The sequence below is a fragment of the Sorex fumeus genome, unplaced genomic scaffold, assembly GCF_029834395.1.
Source record: "Sorex fumeus unplaced genomic scaffold, SorFum_2.1 ptg000039l, whole genome shotgun sequence".
NCBI lineage: Eukaryota > Metazoa > Chordata > Mammalia > Eulipotyphla > Soricidae > Sorex > Sorex fumeus.
The window spans coordinates 28,890,982-28,912,630 of NW_026606096.1; the positions used below are offsets into that span (position 1 = coordinate 28,890,982).

The 21,649-nt window shown below is 37.8% G+C and overlaps 1 protein-coding gene across 2 annotated transcripts in view; it reads left to right on the top strand.

Annotated features, from left to right (window-relative positions):
- Positions 1 to 21,649, top strand: part of LRBA (LPS responsive beige-like anchor protein) — a 600,455-nt gene that overhangs the window by 85,052 nt on the left and 493,754 nt on the right. For both annotated transcript variants that reach the window (XM_056119139.1, XM_056119141.1), the window contains exons 15-21: positions 2,348 to 2,410; positions 5,193 to 5,290; positions 10,629 to 10,721; positions 12,027 to 12,135; positions 12,714 to 12,795; positions 14,693 to 14,816; positions 15,440 to 15,632. In XM_056119139.1, coding sequence (XP_055975114.1) covers positions 2,348 to 2,410; positions 5,193 to 5,290; positions 10,629 to 10,721; positions 12,027 to 12,135; positions 12,714 to 12,795; positions 14,693 to 14,816; positions 15,440 to 15,632 — 762 coding nt within the window. The remainder of the gene's footprint in view (positions 1 to 2,347; positions 2,411 to 5,192; positions 5,291 to 10,628; positions 10,722 to 12,026; positions 12,136 to 12,713; positions 12,796 to 14,692; positions 14,817 to 15,439; positions 15,633 to 21,649) is intronic.

The following is a 21,649-nucleotide window of genomic DNA, read 5'->3' on the forward strand; positions in this document are numbered from 1 at the left end:
CAGTAGTGGCTGCAATTTTGAAATTCTGAAATTTTAACAATTAAATCTGGAGGGATTTCTTGCCAAAACCTGCTGGGTTCCAAGATTTGTTCCTGAGTCTCTGGGACCATGGCCGTTAAGCAGCTTGATCAGGAGCCAGAGAGGCTGTTAGTGGGCGGCTACTCAGGGTCTTTTTGGGATTGGGAGGAAAGGTCTGGCTCTCCGCCCCCATCCCGTGAGGCCCTGTGTGTCTCATCATTGAGGGCCCAAACCTGACTGTTCAATGGCCTTTGGAGGATGGTGGCCACCGGGCCGCCAGGGGGAACAGGCCAAGGCACGAAACCTATTCCCACCTGGGGTGGCCCAGTGATGGTAACCTACTGCAGGGACTGTACACATTTCTGCCAAAAGCCATTGAGTTTCAAGATTTGTTTCTGAGTCTCTGGGATCATGGCCATTAAGCGGCTTGATCAGGAGCCAGAGAGGCTGTTTGTTGGCGGCAATTCTGGTCTCATTGGGGTGGGTTGGAAAGAGCCGGCTCCACCCCCATCCTGTGAGGCCCTGCGTGTCTCATAAACCTGACTATCCAAGGGCCTCTGGAAGATGGTGGCCACCGAGCCACCTAGGGGTAGCAGGCAGAGGGACAATACCCTTTCCTCCCTGGGGTGGCCCGGCCACAGTAACCTACTATGTGGTTTTGATGCATTTCTGCCAAAAACTGCTGGGTTTCGAGATTTGTTTCTGAGTCTCTGGGATCATGGCCATTAAGTAGTTCGATCAGGAGCCAGAGAGGCTATGCCTACAGTTATATAGCTGAGCCGGAGGTGGTTTGTTGATGTGTCTCCCACATACCTAACTTTTGGCCATTTACTTTCTTGGTAAACTTTGCCCCAAGGTTGCGGGGTCTGGCCAATTTTGGGGTATCTGGCACAGCAACAATTTTGGGGTATCTGGAAGCCCGAAGGCTTCATGAGGTTGCTGATGCAGTCACCTCACAGGTACAGACTGACCTGCTGGTGGCACCATAACCCTCAGTATTTACTTTTGATGTGCTTAGTTGTCATTCCTGCAGTGCTTGAGGTACTCTGTGTTGCTGGGAATCAAAATCTGACCTGGACTTCTCACGTGCAAAACATCCACTCTATCCGTTTGAGCTGTCTCCCCAGGATGCTACCTTATTTTCATTTATTAAAAAAAAAAAGTTTTTTAAATTTTTTTTTCCTGGTGTGTTTCCATATTCTCTTTCTTATTTTGGGATTGCAGCTTTATTATTAATAAAATAGAGGTACTGGAGTGATAGAACAGTGAGTAGGGCATTTGCCTTGCATGCAAGCAACCGGCCGGGTTTGATTCTTGGCATTCTATATGGTCCCCCAAGCACCTCCAGGAGTAATTCCTGAGCATTGCTGGGTGTGTTCCCTCCAAAAAACAGGAAGAAGCAAAACAAAAATGATAAAACCCTCCAGGAGATTAAAAAAAATTGATAGACATTGTATAATTGAAGCCCAAGCACAAAAATGTGTAAGTCTGTAACTGTACCTCATGATGTCTCACTATTAAAAAATTTTATAATAAAAAAATTGTTCTATGTAAAAAAATTGATAGAATAGGTTGAAAATGTTTATGCTCTTTTTATATTTTGAAATATGGTGTTGAGAGTAGATTTTGAAAGTTTCTCATCACAAGAAAAAATTGTAATGATAGTGATAGTTGTTAGACTGAATGTGATGATCATTTTATAATTATGCAAATATGAAAGCATTATGTTGTTCACCTGAAATTTATAAAACAATGTTACATGACAATTATATCTCAAAGTAAAAAAGGGCAATGAGTTTCCCAGAGTTTAGGTTTTTGTTCCTGATGCTTTAACTTATTTATTTTAGAAATCATTATTTTTTTTTTGGTCTTTTGGGTCACTCCCGGCAATGCACAGGGCTTACTCCTGGTTTTGCACTCAGGAATTACTCCTGGCAGTGTTCAGGGGACCATATAGGATGCTGGGGATTGAACCCGGACGGCCGTGTGCAAGGCAAATGCCCTACCCGCTATACTATTGCTTCAGCCCCTATTTTAGAAATTATTTAATTTACAAATTTAATAGAAAAAAATGAATAGAAAGTTGTCTTGTCGTAGGCTTCCATATACATTGAGGGCTGACAACAGGTTGCTTTTGGCTTCTGCAGCCTTGAATATGGCATGGACTTAGTGCTTCCCTAAAGTGTCTATTTGAAATTTCCTTGGTTTTCTACCTTACCTTCTTAGAGTTATAACAATGAGTTCAAGATGACAGATATCTGTGTATAGTTTTTGCAAATTGTTTTTGTAGAAATATAAGATTGTTTAAGATTTTTATTATGTTTTGAAGGATTCTGGAGTAAAGGAAGATGAACTACAAGCTATTCTTAATTACCTACTCACTATGCATGAGGTAATATTTGAATTTTATTTTTTGAAGTTTAGTTAATGGTAAAAGTAAAGTTGGAGCTTATTGTCACCCCGGCATGAGAAAGAAAATTTGGGCCCTGGGGATGTAACTCAGTGGTAGAACACTTGTATATGAGACACTGGGTTTGATCCCTGATAACAATTGTTTTTTACTAATAGTAGATCTTTTAATAGGCAGTGAATATAATGAGGGTTGAAAAATAATTTTTTTGGTGTTATTTTGGGCTCTACCTGGGAGTGTTCAGGGGCTACTCTTGGCTCTGTGTTTGGAACTGCTCTGATGGTGCCCTGGTACAGGGGATTGAACTTGGTTTGGTCTCTTATAATCAGCATGCACCCAGCTCTGATTGAGCTATCTTTCTCACCCCTAGGATCTAATTCTTAGTTGAAATATTATTATTGGGGTACTTCTAGTACAGAATTGGATTAGTCCATCATCTCTGGGTGTTGCTCAGAAACTCTGAATAAATATCATTTATTACCATAAGATGGTTCTGAGAATACTTGTGAAAACTTTAAAAGTGTGAGAAAATTAGATCTCATCAAATTAAAAATGAAGCATACTGAATTATGGATAGTGTAACAATTAGAAAAATAGTTCAAATTGATTGGATTTTACTATTTATATCATACATAATATAATTTTTCCATGGAGTTTTTCATATTCAAGTACTGTAAAGTTAACTAACATTCTAATACAATTTAAAATTATGTAGTTGACAAAAGGATGAACAATTAATAATTTGACTAAATAGGTTTTAAGTAAGTAAAATTTAGGAACTGAGAGACTGGAGAGATAATACAGCAGTTGAGTCACTTTTCTTGCACATGACTGACCTGGATTTCATCCTTGCACCCTGTATGGTTCCCTGAGCCTGCAAGGAGTGATCCCTTCTATAGAATAAGGAGGAAGTCCTGAGCACTGCCAGAGGTGTGCCAAAAACAAAAAAAAGGAGATTGGTGAAATTTTGTGATAGTTTAATTGATAATTTACAGTAAAATAAAAAAAATTATTTGAACTGTGATTTATAGCATTGTTAATGATTGTTTCTAATATGCATAAAACTAACATCACACTCACCACCAGTTTACTCATCTCCTTTCTTCAGGGACCCCAAAGCCTCTCCCTTTCCACTCCCCCAATTTACATTTCTTATGTCATGCTTTGTGGATTAATGTTATAATATGAAATTATATTTTAAGGTATTTTTAAAAATCATTTATAAAGGAGACATAATTGTTGGGACTTTGCCTTTGTTAATTAGGTGGAAAACAATGGATAAAATTTCTTGATTAAATCATATTTGTCTCAAAATTTCAGTATTGTAATATCCTTTTTCTCTTCAGAGGATATTAATTTTATTCTTAGTTTTTTTTTTCTCACCAGATTGAAATGGTTGGTGATTTTTCAATTGAATTTTATGGTAATCTGTTGTTATGCATGGGAAATGAAGTGCTTCACAAGGGAAAAATGGAAATCATAGTGTTCTGTTGAATCTATATGAATGCGGGGATCATTCAGGGTTTTTAGTATATCATTTCTTCAGAGACTCAGTTTCCAACTTGTAGATCATCTAAAACCTTTAGGTTAGACATTCAAAGAAGGTACCATAATTTTTCATTGTTTAGAGGTGAGGAACCTTATTTACATCAAAAAATATAAAAGCATTATTGTAAGCAAATTAAATACAAAACTGGTTTGCTAAGGAGACTGGATTGGAAGAAAGAGGGAGCTTTGTGTTGTTATTGGAGGGGCACAGATAGTGGTGGTGAGCTTGGAGAGAGAACATTGTTTCTTGCTTTCCTCTCTGGGATCACTCCTGGTGAGCTCTTGGGACTGACGATATGTGGTGCTGGAATTGAACCTGGGTTGGCTGCCTGTGAGGCAAGCACTTGTATTATCTCCCCACTCCCAGCAGAATTTTACTTTTATTTTGCTTTTATTTTCACTTTCATTATTTATTTATTTATTTTTGGCCACACCTGGTGGTGCTTAGGGCTAACTCCTTAAAACAGTAACAATAGCCACCACTTTAAGAAGCTAGATCTCTCTCTCTCCATATGTATATACATATATATATATTTATAAAGTATGTTTTAGGAAAACTTGAAAAAACTATAATGAGGCAGTTTTTAAACTTGGTTCTTCAAAATTTTTTTATGGTTTTAATCACTATCACTGTACTGTCGTTCCTTGATTTGCTTGAGCGGGCACCAGTAACGTCTCCATTGTGAGAATTGTTACTGTTTTTTTTTGCATATTGAATATGTCACATTTAGTTTGCCAGGCTTTGCTGGGTGGGTAGGATACACTCGGTAGCTTGCTGGGCTCTCTAAGAGGGGCGGAGGAATCAAACCCGGGTTGACTGCATATAAAGGCAAATGCACTACCCACTGTGCTATCGCTTCAGCCCATGGTTATAATAGAATAGTGTAAATATTAATGTTTTTGGTGTACAAATTTATTATACCTTCACCACTACCAAAGTGCCAGAAGAACTTCCTTCTGTTTTACCACTTCCTTCCCCTCCCTTTAGTCCCCCATTTCCCTTTTTGTTTGTTGATTAAGAAAGTATTAGACCACATAATGATATGTGTTTTGAATTATTTTATAAATGAATGTATGTAAAAAAATAAATGCAAAAAAAGAATAAATGTATTAAATTTTTGTTGTGTTTACTTTTTTTTTTAAGTTGAAATTTCTGTTTCAGAAGTAGTGTTCAAATGAGTGTTTTTCATTATAAAAATATCTAAAATGATTTTAGGATGACAATCTAATGGATGTCCTACAGTTACTTGTGGCATTAATGTCAGAGCACCCTAACTCAATGATTCCTGCCTTTGACCAAAGGAATGGGTTACGGTAAGTATTTAATATCTCAAGAATTGTAATATGTTTAATGGAAGAGATTAGTTTGGCTCTTTATTTCATTTTATTTTATATTAGCAGCGCTGTTGAACCCAGGGTCTCCCATATTTCTGTCAAATCTATATTGCTGGGCTACATCCTAGGCCCCTAGAAGAGATTAGAAACAATGGAAAGAGTCTTAGATATGAAAAATTTTATGGGATCTTATATTATGAAATGAATTTATAATGCAAATGAGTTCAAATATTTGGCTGCTTTATTTTATGTGTTTTTCTTTTGAGTAAATCTTTATTCAGCACGTGTTGTGTTTCATGTGGAAAGACAGGACAGTTAGTCTTGTGTTTAGTATTGTTAGTGTTATTAAGCTACAGTCACTATCACTATCACTATCACCCCGTTCATCGATTTGCTCGAGCGGGAGCCAGTAACGTCTCCATTCATCCCTGTCACATGCTAGTATAGCCTGATGTCATATTAGAGGGTTCTTTCAGGGTCAGGGGAATGAGGACCGTCATTGCTACTGGTTTCGGCTTATCTAGTACACCACGGGTAGCTTGTCAGGCTCTGCCGTGTGGGCGGGATACTCTCAGTAACTTGCTGGGCTCTCTGAGAGGGAGGGAGGCTTTTGGGGCAGCCTCTAATCACCTTTACAGAGATTAAGCTACTATATGGTTGAATTCTTGAGTTCCTACAGCAGTGATATTTAATTATGATTTAAGAGATTTCTGTCTGTTTAAAATATTGTTCCCTCTATTTCTAAAAAAGTCTAACATTTGAATCTCAAAAGTTGTTTTTGACATTTTTCATGAGTTACCATTTTTTTCTTTTGTTTCTTTACATGTATAGCAATTTTGTTGGAAAATGAAAATCTCAGTTAACTGTTAGAGTTTCTGACTCTTGTTTTTCTGTGCGCTATTCATTTTTTTACTTGTTTTGATAATTGACCCTGTCTAATCTCCAGGTTTGTTTGCTTCATGTGTGCGGATTCCGGCTTCTCTGCTATGCTTTGGCCCTTCTTTCCCCCCCCCCCCCCCCTTTCCCTGGCGTTTTATTTTCTTTTGTAAACACTGCACTCTTGAGCTGGTGATGTAATTAAGAGGAATGGCACTTGCCTAGCACGTGTGAGACACTGGTTTGGTCTTACTACCTCAACATACAAACAAAACAGCTCCCACTACTCTTCAGGTAGCTCATATTTCTGTCACCGAGATTGATTCAGACAATTGGTGTTAGAAGTTACATTCACAATTTTTCCTCTTGTGTTCCTTCTTTGAGTCCGATACGTAGGACTCCCCATACATGAAAAGTTTGATCAAAGTGAGCTGGGTATGCATGGAGAACTACTGCGGTCTTTTCCATTTTTAGCATCTCCGTGTTAAATTTATTTGAGGGGACAGGGATTTGGGCACACCCAGTGGTACACATGGATTAATTTTGACTCTGGGCTCAGGGATGACAGAGTCAGGGATTTGACCTGAGCCAGATGTGTGCAAGGCTACTGCCTTACCGCTTGATACTATCTCTCCAGACCTCTGTTAAAGTTTTGACTGGTCTGCTGATCATGTAAACTGTGACTATAACCTTGCTTAAACAAAAATTTTATTCATAACTCATCTTGTATCACTTGTATCAAGCCTGTGTATCACTGAGTATGCCCTTTTTGCTGGAAGACTTGGGTTTTTGTTCTTACATTTACCCTTCTGAAAGCAGCTTTTTTGTTTTTGTTTTTACCGTGAGCCCAGACTGGCAGCTACAGTTCTCACCAGCTAATTTTGTGTAGGGTTTGCGTTTGCATTTGCCATCTCAGCCAGACCACTGTTCCTTGATCTGTGGCAAAAATAAATGCTTCTCAATTTGTTGCCTTTATTGATTTTCACTTTTCTGAATGAGTACGTGTGAATGAGCTTAGTTTACAGTTTTTGGTGGAAGTACCACACTAACCTCTGTGTTAGCATTAGTGGAAACCATTTCTTGTTCCCTTTCTTTTGTGGGACTGTGTCTTACAGTGTTCTTTCTGGAATGGTGCTCAGGTAACCATGTGGTACCTTGCTGGAAACTGACGGCTCCTTCTTACAAAGTTAAAATAACAAAAATACTTGATGTTTACAGCAGCCTTACTGCTAAAACTTTGAAGCCTGTGTATCACTGAGTATGCCCAAACATCTGCCCCCCTCAAAAAAATTTAACAGGGACATGTTAAAATGGAAAAGATTGTGGTTGTGGTAGTTTTCCCTGCATACCTAGCTCACCCTGAATGAACTTTTCATGTATGGGAAGATCTGAGTAACTGACTCCCAGCTTGGTGCCCCAGGCATAATGTGGTGCCAGGGATTGAAGCCAGTGGTTCCGCATGCGAAGCATGTGCTACAGCTCTGTGAGCTTTCTCATGATTGGTAGTTGTTGACTCATGTACATGCGCATATGTGTGTGTGTGTGTATTTGTATATGTTTGTGTGTGTTTGTGTGTTTAGTATTATGGGTAAATTCTAGAGAGTGTGATAGCTGGAACTGTGTTTAGAGTTTTTTATTTGGAAGGTATGTATCTATATCTATAATATATAAATAAACTATATGTATATATATTTTCTTTTCCTTGGGGAGTTGGGCCACACCTGGCTGTGCTAGGGATTACCCCCTGCTCAGTGCTCAGGGATCATTCCTGATGGGGCTTAGGGACCATCTGGAATGCCAGAGATTGAATGTAGATTGACATTGTTCAAGGCAAGTGTCTTTCCTGCTTACTATTTCTCTGGTCTCTGGAAGGTAATTTATTATTGGTTTAATTTCTTAAGTTGGAGACATGCTTCTTCAGATCATAGGTAGATCATATATTTTGAGAAATTGGTTCAATTTTAGATTATTGAGTCTGTGATCATTGAGTTCATAGTTTTCCTTGATTTTTTAATGTCCTTGGTGTATGTAGTTTTGTCCCCCTTTTACTCTGTGGTATTAGTAGTTGTTTACACCTGCCTTTTACATTTTTTGAAAAGAAAACTGACTAGAAGCATATCTGTGTTGCCGATTATTTCGAAAAACCAACTCTTTCATTGATTTTTCTCTGCTTTCTATTTAAAATTTTGTTGATTTTTTTTCTGCTTGTGGATTGGATTTCGTCTTTTGTTATTTAGTTGAGGGCAGGGGAGAAATTTTGATTATTGATTTCAAAAACTTCTAATATTTGCATTTAAGGCAGTAATATTTCCTCCAAGAACTTGCTCTGCATCACATAGACTTTGAGGTTGTTTTAATTTTCATTTAGTTGAAAGTGCTTTTCACATCTCTTTGGATTTCTTCTTTGACATATATTATTATTAAAACTTTCTATTATGTTCTATGGGATAGGTTACATTTGTACTCGTTTCTGGCATTGAGGGGCAGAAAGTACCCATGAACTTCCACTCATCTCTGTGCCTACTCTAGTCCAATGGAGTTGAGGGTGTAAGTGGTGGAATTCTGCCTTGGTACATATGAGGTCCTGAGTTTGGTTTTTGGTACCATGTAATCCTCAAGTTCTGCATGGGTGGCCCAGGTAGGTCTCTGTACTGCTGAGCGGAGTTGCACCAAGCAGAGCATCTTGGGGAGTGGCCCTAGGAGTATCTGTGCATTGCTTCAGTGATTCTCCACTCCTGTCCCCCAACAAGAAGTTGATTATTCTCCAAGAATTGAGGATTTTCCAGTGACTTTTCTTGCTATTTTAATTTTAGTTCCTTTGTGGTCATTTTGTAATTTTTAATCCTTACCCTTGCTTAGTTGTGCTTTATGGTCGTGAATGTGGTATACCTGTGAATGTTTTATGGTTGGGGAAGAATGTGTATTTTTCTGTGGTGGGATGAAGTAGAGTTTGAATGTCAGTTGTATTTTTTGGACAGTAGTGTTGAGCTCATCTATGTGTTTATTAATTTTCTGGCCTCTGGATCTGTTTATTTCTGAAAGAAGGATGTTGGAGTCTCCAAACGTGACAGTGACTCGTTTATTTCTCTTTGAATTTCTATTTTTACCTCACATAGATCTATTATTAACCATATAAGGTAAAGGTAAAGGTAAAGGCCCTCCCGTTGATCGTCGATTTGCTCGAGCGGGCCCAGTAACGTCTCCATTGGAGACTTTGTTGTTACTGTGTCTGGCATATCGAATACTCTCGGTAGCTTGCCGGGCTCTCCGAGAGGGGCGGAGGAATCGAACTCGGGTTGGCCATGTTGGCCGCTTGTAAGGCGAACGCCCTACCCGCTGTGCTATCACTCCAGCCCATATAAATTTTAATAATTGTTGTGGCATATTTAAGTTTTGACCCTCTGAAATTATTTAAGACATACCCACCACCCCCCATCTCCCGCTCTGTACCAGTTTTGGTGTGTTTTTTTGAAGGGCTATACTCTTCAGTGTTCTGGATCACTCTTAGTGGTGCTGAACTTCAAACCAGGGCTTCTATATGCAGAATATGCTCTCTTGTCATTTGAGCTCTCTCCTTACAGTCCCTGTAATAGTTTTTTTTTTTAAATATCCCTGATAGCTTTCCTTACTTTGATGTCACAAATATTTATATATTCTTGCTTTCTTAGTTATAGCATTGTATATATTTTCTCCATTTAAATACTTTTAATCAAAACTAAAATCCCTCCCTCTTTTTCTCCCTCTTTTTTTCCTTCCTTTTTTTTTTTTTTTGGCCATACCCAGTGATACTCAGGGCTTACTCCTGACCCTGTCCTCCTGGATTACTCTTGGTGGACTCAGGAGACCATATGGGTGCCAGTAATCAAACTCAGGTTGGCCACATGCAAGACAAGTGCTTTTCCCTTCTCTACTATTTTTCCAGTTAAGATGAGTGTCTGTAGCACTGTCCTCCCATTGTTCATCGATTTGCTCGAGCAGGTATCAGTGACATCTCCATTGTGAGACTTGTAGTTACTGTTTTTAGCATATCGAATACGCCATGGGGAGCTTGCCAGGCTCTGCTGTGTGGGCGGGATACTCTCAGTAGCTTGCCAGGCTCTCTGAGGGGAATGGAGGAATTGAACCTGGGTTGGCTGCGTGCAATGCCCTACCCGCTGATGAGTGTCTATATACATATATATGTATTTATTTTTCATGTGTGTATATATATATATATATACAAATATACATGCATAAAATAGTGTATTTTTTCCTGAAGAAAACATAGTTGATAAGCAAGCTTTTAGATATAGAAATGTATATTAAGTTTGCCTGTATCTTGAAATTAGTTTTAGAGTAATTTGAATATATTTAAAAATATATATGTATGCACATTTACATGTCTTAGATATTTGTTTTGGGGAAATACTCAGGGTAATTTGTTTTTATTTTACTTATTCAGTGTTATCTATAAACTTATGGCATCAACCAGTGAAGGAATCAGAGTACAAGCTCTCAAGGCAATGGGTTATTTTTTAAAACACCTGGCCCCTAAGTAAGTATCAAGAAAATTTTAAATGGAATGGTATCTGTCACTTTTTATATTTATATTTATTTGCAAGTATTTAAATTCTGATTTATTTCTTACATTTCTTCCTGAAATGCTGTATAAGTTTATTTCCATTGCCAAAGAGCCATAAAGAAGGAACAGAATTTAGTTTGTTATATATGTAAATTTGTCTCTTTTTCTTTTAGTGCCACACCCAGCTCTGGGCTTATTCCTGGCTCTGTGCTCAGGGATCCTTCCTGTTTGGGGGCTTGGGGACCATATTTGGTACCAGGAATTTAATCTTGGTCAGCCATGTGCAAGGCAGGTGCCCTACCTGCTGTACTGTTGGCTCCTGCTCAGTTTTTTTTCACAGTGTCAACTTCGTATAAGTTGGATTCTTGAGCAATGGAGACTTTTTTCAATATCTTCGTTATCATGTGCTTTATCTGTACTATAAATCTAACATTAATCTGGGTGTTTATCACATAGTATATTGCTATATGCATAACTAAAAACTCCTAATTCTCCTACATTTTTTTCTTAGCTGAATTCAGACATTCTTATCCTATTTATTATTCTCTATGCCAAAATCGATTTGTTATAAAAATAAACAGTTTGGGGGATATAAAAATATTGGTAGACGGTGGTCTTTGTGTTGAATCCAGCTTGCTGACTGTAAGTAAAATGTTACTGTAACCAGCTGTGCTAAGTTGTTTCCATCTGTTTGCTAATAATCTGTGACTGCTGTCATGTTATAACAGGAGCTTTGGGTTGTTGTGGCACTGTCTGCATGGTCCATGAAGCCTACAGTATTTATTATTCAATCATTTTCAGAAAAAATGAACAAATCTCTGGGTAGAATTAAAATTTATGCTTTCCTTTTCTAAATTTGTGTGGGAAGTTTAGTTTTATCTTTGTAGTACTCATTTTCTTAATTTGATTTTTATCCTCTCTCTCTCTCTCTCTCTCTTTTTTTTATTTAACTACTTACTGGTTTTAGATGATTATCCTAGGAGATTTTTGTGCGTTGCTCACAGATACTAGCAACTAGTAAGCAAATAATGCTATGAATATTTTGGCTAGATTTTTTCTATTATGGCATAGTCAAATTTATTTTTAAAATTTTAACTGTTACTAGGTGTGCTCACTATTTCTCTACCTAAAGATTGTGTGATCTTTTAGGTTTTAGATAATTGAGAAAGGTATTTAATTAGAATTTGTTGTTTATGTATCAGTAACCATATTTAAGCCTTATTCACCAACAATGATGCTAAGTTAGATAATAAAATTATTCTTTCTATGTCATTATAGAAGAAAAGCTGAAGTCATGCTTGGTCATGGATTGTTTTCATTGCTAGCTGAAAGACTCATGCTTCAGACAAATTTAATCACAATGACCACCTACAATGTCTTATTTGAGGTAGGATTATAGTTGTAATTTTATCTTACAAATTTCTTATTTAAAAATGTCTATAAAATTGAGTCAAGAGTGTCTAGAAAAAATAAAGCCATTTATGTTTGATGTACATTATTTTTTCTGTACAAAACAAAATTGCTCAACAAACCTAGTGGTCTTTGGATCTAGTTCTGTATCTGTGGTGTTGTCATCCGAGTCTGTGGTAATCAAACTTGCCTGGGACCTGTGCATTCAGAGTATGTATTTCAGGCTCTTTGAGCCACCTCTTGTGCCCCTGATGAACAGTTTTGAAATTAGTTATGGCAACTTGATGTGGCTACATTTTAACAAATCTATTAAGTTTTAAATTAAGATATAGAGGGGTTATTTGTGCTTACTGATTCTTATGGACTTTTTGATGTTTGACTATATAATTAGGTCAAAATAAATTTATATTGTTAAAATGATTTTATATGCCGTGAGTATTTATTTAGCACCTTACTGGACTTTGCAATTTATGTTGATTTGTATTGTTAAAATTTATTAGTAATCATGCTAATACGGTGATTATGGTAATAAAATCCATTGTTTTTCTTTTGTAGATTCTTATAGAACAGATTTGTACTCAGGTGATACATAAACAGCATCCAGATCCTGATTCTTCAGTAAAGATACAGAATCCTCGTATGTATTTTTTATATATATATACTTTGTTCAGTTTTATTGAGATATGGTTGATAAGACTTTAGGGTATATAGTAAAATGATTTGATATATACTGTCATTGTCACTCCTGTTCATCAGTTTGCTGGAGCGGGCCCAGTAACATTGCGAGACTTGTTGTTACTGTGTTTGGCATATCCAACAAGTGACGGGTAGCTTGCCAGGCTTTGCCATGTGGGCAAGATACTCTCTGTAGCTTGCTGAGCTCTCTGAGAGGTGTGGAGGAATCAAACTCGGGTGAAAATATTACAATAATACGGTCACTAGCAAATAATTGCAATTTTTTGTGTTGTGTGGTGAGAATTTTTTATGTCTACTTAGCAATCTTCAAATATACAATGTAGTATTTTTTGCAGATACCGTATATATAATATCCCTAGAACTTAATTAAACCATATAATAATTGGAAGTTTATACTATTTGAGCACCTTCATCTGTTTCTTAAACCCTTATACTTTATAGAAGTAGAAAAATGGAGAAAAAAATTTAATTTTTCTAAATTTATGAAAAATTCTGTGTGAAACCTAAAAGATGGCTTTTTTGCAAACAATTAAAGAATATTTTTTTATAGGTAGTATAATAGTACTAGTTTTATTTGTGTTAATGTTACCTTTGAAATAGCCATAGGTTATATGGAAATGTTTACTTTGAACTTTTGAAATATTATATACACAAAATCTTAACTTACTGTGTGTTCAGATTTTAGTACTTTTGACTCTGCTATTAAATGAGATCATGTTAAATTCAATGTACCATGGAAGTAAACTTTCTTCTTAAATTACTGTCTATTCAAGAAGACTAAGTTTGGAATTTAAATTATCTATCATCTTCTTAGTATATGAACATAATGTTAACTCTTGATATTTAGAATTAAGTACTTGTTCAGTATATGTATTTTTTTTACTGGATTTTTAATAATGATACTTATTTATGTAATTGTGATATGTAATTACTTTATAATTGTTTATGCTATTATACTTCAATTGAATTTTAAAAACACAGGTCTTTTAGTTTTTCTCAAACTTCAGAGATACTATGTTATTGTTTTTGAAAACCTCAAGTATATATGTTATATATATTTTTATGTTATATATGTTTATATGTTACATAAAGTGATGTAGTATATGTGATTATAGGGGAGATGTCTTAATGAAGAATTTCAGACCATATGTTTTGTTATACTTAGATAAGACAGGTAGTATATAGTATGTTTTTTTCCCTCTTTTTAATATTAGTAGCATTTTTATTTTTTAAGAAAAGCATTGTTAGAACCAGGGGTACATTATAAGAATAGATTTGCATGGATGAGGCCCTGGGTTTGATTCTCAGCACCTCAAAAATAAAGAAAAAAAAGAAGAAAGAAAAAAAATCAGGATTATTGGTGGGCAGAAATTAGGAAGAGAAAGCAGTTTCAGCATTATGAAATTTCCTTATAATTTTAGTTTATTTACTTTACAGTGTTTGTGGGCTGGAATGATAGTACAGTGGGCAAGAAACTTGCCTTGCATGTGGCTAACCTGGTTCAATTCCCGGCACCATATGTGGTCCCCCAAGCCCTGCCTGGAGTGATCTCTGTGCAGAGAGCAGGATTAAGCCCCGAGCACTGCCGGGTACAGCCTCTCAACAAAAATTTGTACTTTTTACATTCCACTGAAATGGAATTTTTTTTGTTCATGGATATTTTCTAGAGAATGCATTATCATTCTTTTCTACAAGTGATGGTGTTTTTTCTTTAATAATAGAAGATGTTGTCAATGAGTGTGCCATAGAAACTAAAGAAATTGTAACATATTTATAATCTCCATTATGATTTTTTAAATTGTGCTTTTGGTTTTACTAATTTGTGAATTGTCTTACAGAAATTCTGAAAGTAATTGCGACCTTACTTCGAAATTCTCCCCAGTGTCAAGAGAGTATGGAAGTTCGCAGAGCCTTCCTTTCTGACATGATTAAACTTTTTAATAATAGTAGAGAAAACAGAAGGTAAACTGGATCAGAAAGCATTTATCTATTGTGTTCAAGTCTAGCTTCAAATAAGCCCTTTTTGTTCTAAGAAATACTGTGGGACCCAGGGAGTAGATGGGGATAAGGATACTTGCTTGCAGACACTAGACTGAGTTTGAGCCCCAGCTCCACATCACCCTCTGGTCTTGTCTTGGAGACCCCAGAGTACCGCTGTGGTGGTCTTGTCTCTGGCACTGGGAAGAACCAAACTACGTCATCCTCAGGGTCTTGTATTGAAGCATCAGCCTGGTTGATCAAGTAATACCAAGAGTGGCTCCTGTGCTCTGGAGCACAGTTGGGAATTCTCTCCAAAACCAAACAAAATTAAACAAAAAAAGAAAATGAAAGAAAAGAAATGGCATGAAACTTTTTCATGACTTTTTCTATTAAGGTTATATTTGTCGTGTATGATTCAGTTAAAACGAGTTTTTAGTTGATTTGAATATATAGATAAAAGCTGGTATTTGTTGTTGTTGTTGTTATTGTTCTCTTTCACCTGTTTACAAAGTAAAAATAAATAGAATTAAAAATAGCTTTGAACTCTTAACTTTTGGAATTCTAAGTGATTTTTTTTAAAGTAATAACCCTTTTATTATTTTTAGGAGCTTGCTACAGTGCTCTGTGTGGCAGGAGTGGATGCTTTCTCTCTGCTATTTTAATCCTCAGAATTCAGATGAGCAAAAGATAACAGAAATGGTATATGCCATATTCAGAATCCTGCTTTACCATGCAGTCAAATATGAGTGGGGCGGTTGGCGTGTATGGGTGGACACCTTATCAATCACACATTCAAAGGTAAGTTTCTGTATGAAATTATGTGTTAGGATTTATTTTTTTCCTATTTAATACTGCTGAAGATCAAATCCAAGTCTCATGCACACAAGATGTACATTTTAACACAGAGCCATGTATCTAGTTAGCATTTTTAATATCTATAATTTGAGTTTTCCTTACGTGAAAGAATTTATATAGTTAAAATCAAGGATAAAAGTAGAGTCTGAATGCAGTGAAACCAAAAACTAAAAGAACATCATTAAGTAGAAATATAAAATATTACCATATTCATAATAAAATAGTTTTCTATTGTAATTGTGCTGTCCATTTTCTTAATAAAGTGAAACTTTATGCCACAGAACAAAGGAATTTATATTTTCAGTGACCCACATGTAAAAACACAGGTGTCTCTGAATTTTATAGTAGTGCACGAGCATTTGAACACAAGGTGGCGCTATATATTCAAAGATAAGTTAATTTTAGTATTGTAAGGTGGTTGAATAAACAATAAAACTAATGTTTGCTTATGTTTGAACTGGTTAAAAAATTGGTTTGGAAGAACATGCCGGGTTTTTTTTTGTATGTAAGTCAATAAAATAAGTTATTTGTGTACAACTTTTGTTAAAAACTTTGATGAAATATTTTACATAGGCAAAAAGGTATAAAGAAAATAGTGAATTTATCAAAATTAGATTCCCCATTCCACTTGCTTTGTCTATGATTTCTGAGCCCTTTCTCCACCCCACCTAACTTGAATCTAGTGTGTCATTATTACTTTGTTTTCTGTCTATTTTTTCACAGGTGATGTGTGTGTGCATAGGGTATTTGAACCATGCATTTATTATATATATATTCGTCTTATATTCCTTGTTATGACTATCCACTTACTAGTAAACAGATATTTTTGAGAGTTCTTATAGATTTGGAATTTTCTCTGTATATATTCCTGGAAGTGCAATTTCTAACTTATGCAATATTCAGTATTACCAGCATATACTTTTTTTCTAATTGGTTTGTCAGTTTGCATTTTCCTCAGTGATGTGTAAGTTTTTATTGTTTCATATTAGTTTATCACTTGGTATAGCTGGGGTTTCAAAATTGTGCGAATTTTATGAACTTTAAATGTTCTATTTTGGGGACTGGAGAGATAGTACACTGGCTAAGGCACTTTTCTTATGTGTGGCCAATGCAAGTTCAATCTCTAGCACTGCATGTGGTCCTCTAAGCCCTGCCAGGAGTGATTCCTGAGCCCAGAACCAGGAGTAAGCCCTGAATGCTTCTGGGTGTGAGCCAAAAATTAAAAAAATTTTTCTTATATAAGTATTTTTTTTTTTTTGCCAATTTTTAGCACCACATAGTCTCTGAGCTGTGCTGGGAATAGCCCCCTAACACTGTCAGCTATTCCCCAAAATTAAAGTTTTTTTTTGTTTTGAGCCACATATGGCTGTTCTCTGGATTTATACCTGGCTCTGCACTCAGGGATCACTCCTGACAGGCACAGGGGACCACATGGGGGTGCTGGGGATCGAACCTGGGTCATCCATACAAGCGCCCTACTTGCTAGTACAATCTCTCTGGTCTCAGTAAAAAAAAGTTTTAAATGTTCTATTGAGAGTTATTATTTTGGAATATTTTGTCATTCTATTGTAATATGTTGTCATTTTCTATATAAGACATTAAATACATTTAAGATATTTGAATTGCTTTTAGTTTGTTGGAAGTTCCCTTAAGCATTAACTGATTCCTTTTTTTACTCCATGAAAATAAGATATGTTGTTGTCTTAGAATTTAAAATGACAGTTTAGATTAGAAGAGTTATATAGTAGCAAAGTGGAAATGGATGTGATTTTATAAAGTATCTTTATTTTAGTTACAGTGTTTGAGCTTATCAATTTCAACCAAACTTAGGACCAAATTTGGCCTGACCTGTTTCTGTAAATGGGCTGGAGCGCACAGCGGGTAGGGTGTTTGCCTTGCACACAGCCAACATGGCCCACCCGAGTTCGATTCCTCCGCCCCCTCAGAGGGCCCGGCAAGCTACCGAGAGTATCTCGCCCACACGGCAAAGCCTGGCAAGCTACCCGTGGCGTATTTGATATGCCAAACACAGTAACAACAAAGTCTCACAATGGAGACGTTACTGGGCCCGCCCGATGAACAATGGGAGGACAGTGACAGTGGCTTTCATTTTACAAGGACAGAGTGAAGTGTGTAGACTGTCATCCTCAAACCTGAAATGTTTTTTTGTGTGGTGCTTTGCAGAAACTGTTTGCTGCCCCAGCCGCCCCACCCCCTATCCTCCCTCCCCCCCCCGCTTTTTTTTTTTTTAAGTTTTTGAGCCATACCCAGCATGGGTGCTCAGGTCTTATTCCTGACTCTATGTTCATGGATCACCCCTGGCTGGCTTGGGGGCGTATATGTGGTTCCCAGGATTGAATCCTGATTGGTTGTATACAAGGCCAGCATGCTGCTTGCTGTACTATTTCTATGGAGCTTGTATTATTTTTTTGTCGTTGTCCAACTGTTCTGTTGTAGTCTGAACTGCTTTTTTGCTGTTCCCTGCTTTGTACTTCACAACAGATTATAAAGAATACAGGGTAGAGTTTGGGCTCATGTACATTTGAAGTGACTCTCAGATATATCTCTAAGGACTCTAAATTAGGGGAGTATCAGTATACGTTAGATTTCTTCCCCCTTCCCTTTCCCTTTGTTGCCATCATCTTGATGGCAGGGTTCTACATGTTTGGCTACACCCTTGGTTGTAGTGCTTCCTGAGGCTTTGCACATCTGGTTGTGATGTTCATACACTCAACTTGGTCCTTGCTAGGCCAAGCATGTTTGTTGTGCTGTTTGCACATGTGTGTGCAGCGAATTGTACTCTTGTAGCTGTGCTCTTGCATATTCAGTTATATTGCGTGCTGGGGCTTGCACCCTGCTGCAATATACAGCTGGCTGTGTGCTGGAGATCCCATTCAATTGTAAAAGGGGTCCCAGGTTGCACAGCTGCATGAATGACTGTGCATGAGGCATGTGGGTGACCTCAAGAATCAAAAGCATAATGAGGCAATTTTAGCTGCTAGCCATCCTGTGGGCCCCCAATTAGACATTTCAACATTCTAAGTAGTATATTCATTCATTACCTTTGTATATACTTTCGTTTGTTCAAGTACTTAGGAAATCAGCAGTTGGAGGGATACAAACGTTTTGAACATAATGTTTAAAATTCAGCCTGAGTACCCTGGAACCCAGCTGAGTTTTCAGTTAGGATGTGATGCCCTCTTCCCCCAGTTATCTGTCATCTCTTTGAAGGTGGGGTTTTTTTTCATCTCCAAAACCCAAAGCAATGTATTGTAATAGAAAATAAAATAAATAGTAAGTAAAACTTCTTGAAAATTTAGATACTTTATTGCAGCCATCTTTAATTAAACCAAAATTTACAAATTTGCAAAGTGTGAAATAGCATTCGTATTTTTGTATTGAAACACTTTCCACAATATACATATAATAGCCAGTAAGTATCTTATCACTTTGAAGTGAATTAATATTTGTATATTTCTAATTTTTAATTCCTATAAAAAGTAGTTATGTGTATATCCTACTGATATATTCTTACTATTCTTCTTTTTTGTTTTAGGCCACATTTAGTGGTGTTCTGGGGCTACTCCCAGCTCTCTGCTTGGAGGTCATTCCCAGCTAAGGGACCGTGTGGTGCAAGGGTTTGGCCTCCTACAGGCAAACCGTGTGTTTCAACCCAGTGAATAATCTCTCTGGCATTATATATTCATTAAGATAAAAGATTTTGGCTGCTGCAGTGCTTTTTAAGATGGTACTCTGAGAAAAATAAAACTTGCTGAAGACATAAGATATTTAGGGCCTATAACCCAGGCTCTTTAATTTCCTGTAATGCGAAGGGTTGAAGGAGATATTTCTGCTGTCTTAAGCTTTTGAGTATTTATGGCAAAACATTTTAATCTTATGAAAACATTAGTTGCCAGTCTACTGTGTAACTAAAGAAAAGAATATGGGTTTTGGTGGCCAAATAATTCTTGGTTTGAATTCTGGTTCAAATTGTGATATGATTTTGTGTAACAATAAATAAGCTTCTAGCCATATCTATCCGTGTCTAATCCTAAAATGGATATTGAGTGAAGAACTCCTAGTGAAATCACAGAAAATAGAATCAAGTACCCAGTGACTACCTTTATTATAGTTTTATCATTCATTCTTTTGCTCTCATTCTTGCTGTCAGCATATGAGTTCAGGTCCTAGTTACTTCAGATTTAATACAGATACAACAACGTTATTTTTATTCATTTATTTTAAATAATTGAATCACCATGAGATTTTGCTCGAGGTAAAGGCCCTCCCATTGATCATCGATTTGCTCGAGTGGGCCCAGTAACGTCTCCATTGGAGACTTTGTTGTTACTGTGTCTGGCATATCGAATACTCTCGGTAGCTTGCCGGGCTCTCCGAGAGGGGCAGAGGAATCGATCTTGGGTCGGCCATATTGGCTGCGTGTAAGGCGAACGCCCTACCCGCTGTGCTATCGCTCCAGCCCATGAGATAGACTGTTTCAAAGGTATTCATGTTTGGGCTTCAGTCTTACAATGTTCCAACACCCATCCCCTCACCAGTGTAATTTCCCACCACCAATGTCCCCAGTTTCCCTTCTTCTTTCTCTCTCTCTCTTTCTCTCTCTCTTTCTTTCTTTCTTTCTTTCTTTCTTTCTTTCTTTCTTTCTTTCTTTCTTTCTTTCCTTTTTTCCTTTCTCCTTTTATATATTGTGGTTTACAATACAGGTACTAAGAGGATATCATGTTTGTCCAGGAAATTCAGTATTTTTATTGGGAAGGTAAGGCTGGAGTAGCTTTTTTTTAACAGGATGGTGGGTTTGGGGTGTGGATGTGCTGCTGGGTCTTCTGGAAGTAGAGGAAGGTGGGGGGAGATATCCCATCCTGTGCCCAAGAAAGCTTGGAGATGGCAGTCACAAAACCCCACATACTTGAATTTTCAGCAGTTTAATATCTCGGTGAAGTCCATATCAAGATAGTGGAGTCTGACTGGGGGCATGGTAGTGGTTTTGGATTGTGGGACCAAGTGGTTGCCGGGGACTCTGTTTGGATGGTCACTGGGCTAACCTGCCTCCCTCCCATGTGCCCTGGATTGTTCAGCCTTGTGTGGGTCTGAGATTAACTGTGACTTTTGATCTCTTTTGAGATTTATTTATGGATCTTTGAAGTAGGGCCAGTAGAAGAGCTTACATGGTGGTGCTGGAGTTGGTTTGTGGGCATGGCTCTTGCGTACCTTACTTTTAGTAGTTTAATTTCTCTTAATTAAAAGTTGGTCTTAGTTGTTGGAGTCTAGAGGCATAGTGGCGATTTTGAAGTGTCAGGAAGCCCGAGGGCACCATCAGGCTGCCAAGGCACTTGCCCTGAAGGCCCAGATGACTCGCCAGTGGTGCTGTGCTCCCTGGGCCCCAGTGGTGACAGCTGCAGTGGCCCTGGCAGAGACCAGGACCCGGACTAGGGCTGCTACCATTCGCAGCTTGGGTGCTCCAGGTGGGCTGCAGCCACCAGTCCAGCAGAACCTGACCAGGGGCACCACCCCCATCCTTGGTCTCCAGACAGTTGGTACACAGGGAGGTCCTCCTCCATAATATGCTGTGACTGGTCCAGGGAGGAAGTGGCAGCCGGGACCGCCCTGATGGTGACTGGCCACTGGTGGGAACACAGGGTCCTACTCCCCCACCCAACCTCCCCTTTGCCCAGCTCCAGGACATGTGCTCTGTGGTGGCGCCGGGTTGGACCCAAGAGCCCTATTTAGTCACTTTAAAAAACTCTGCCACTGCCCATAGCGCTGACCGCCATCCGCACCAGTACCATTCCAGGATGGCACTCCATGGCAGGCAACTGGCCAGTTTTGTTTAAGGGCACTTTCCCTGAGACAATATCCAAGGGGCACCCACAGTCACTCATGCAGAAATTCTCTGACCCCCCTGCTGTTCAGAGCTCTGAGAGCTGCTGTCTCTGCCAGCT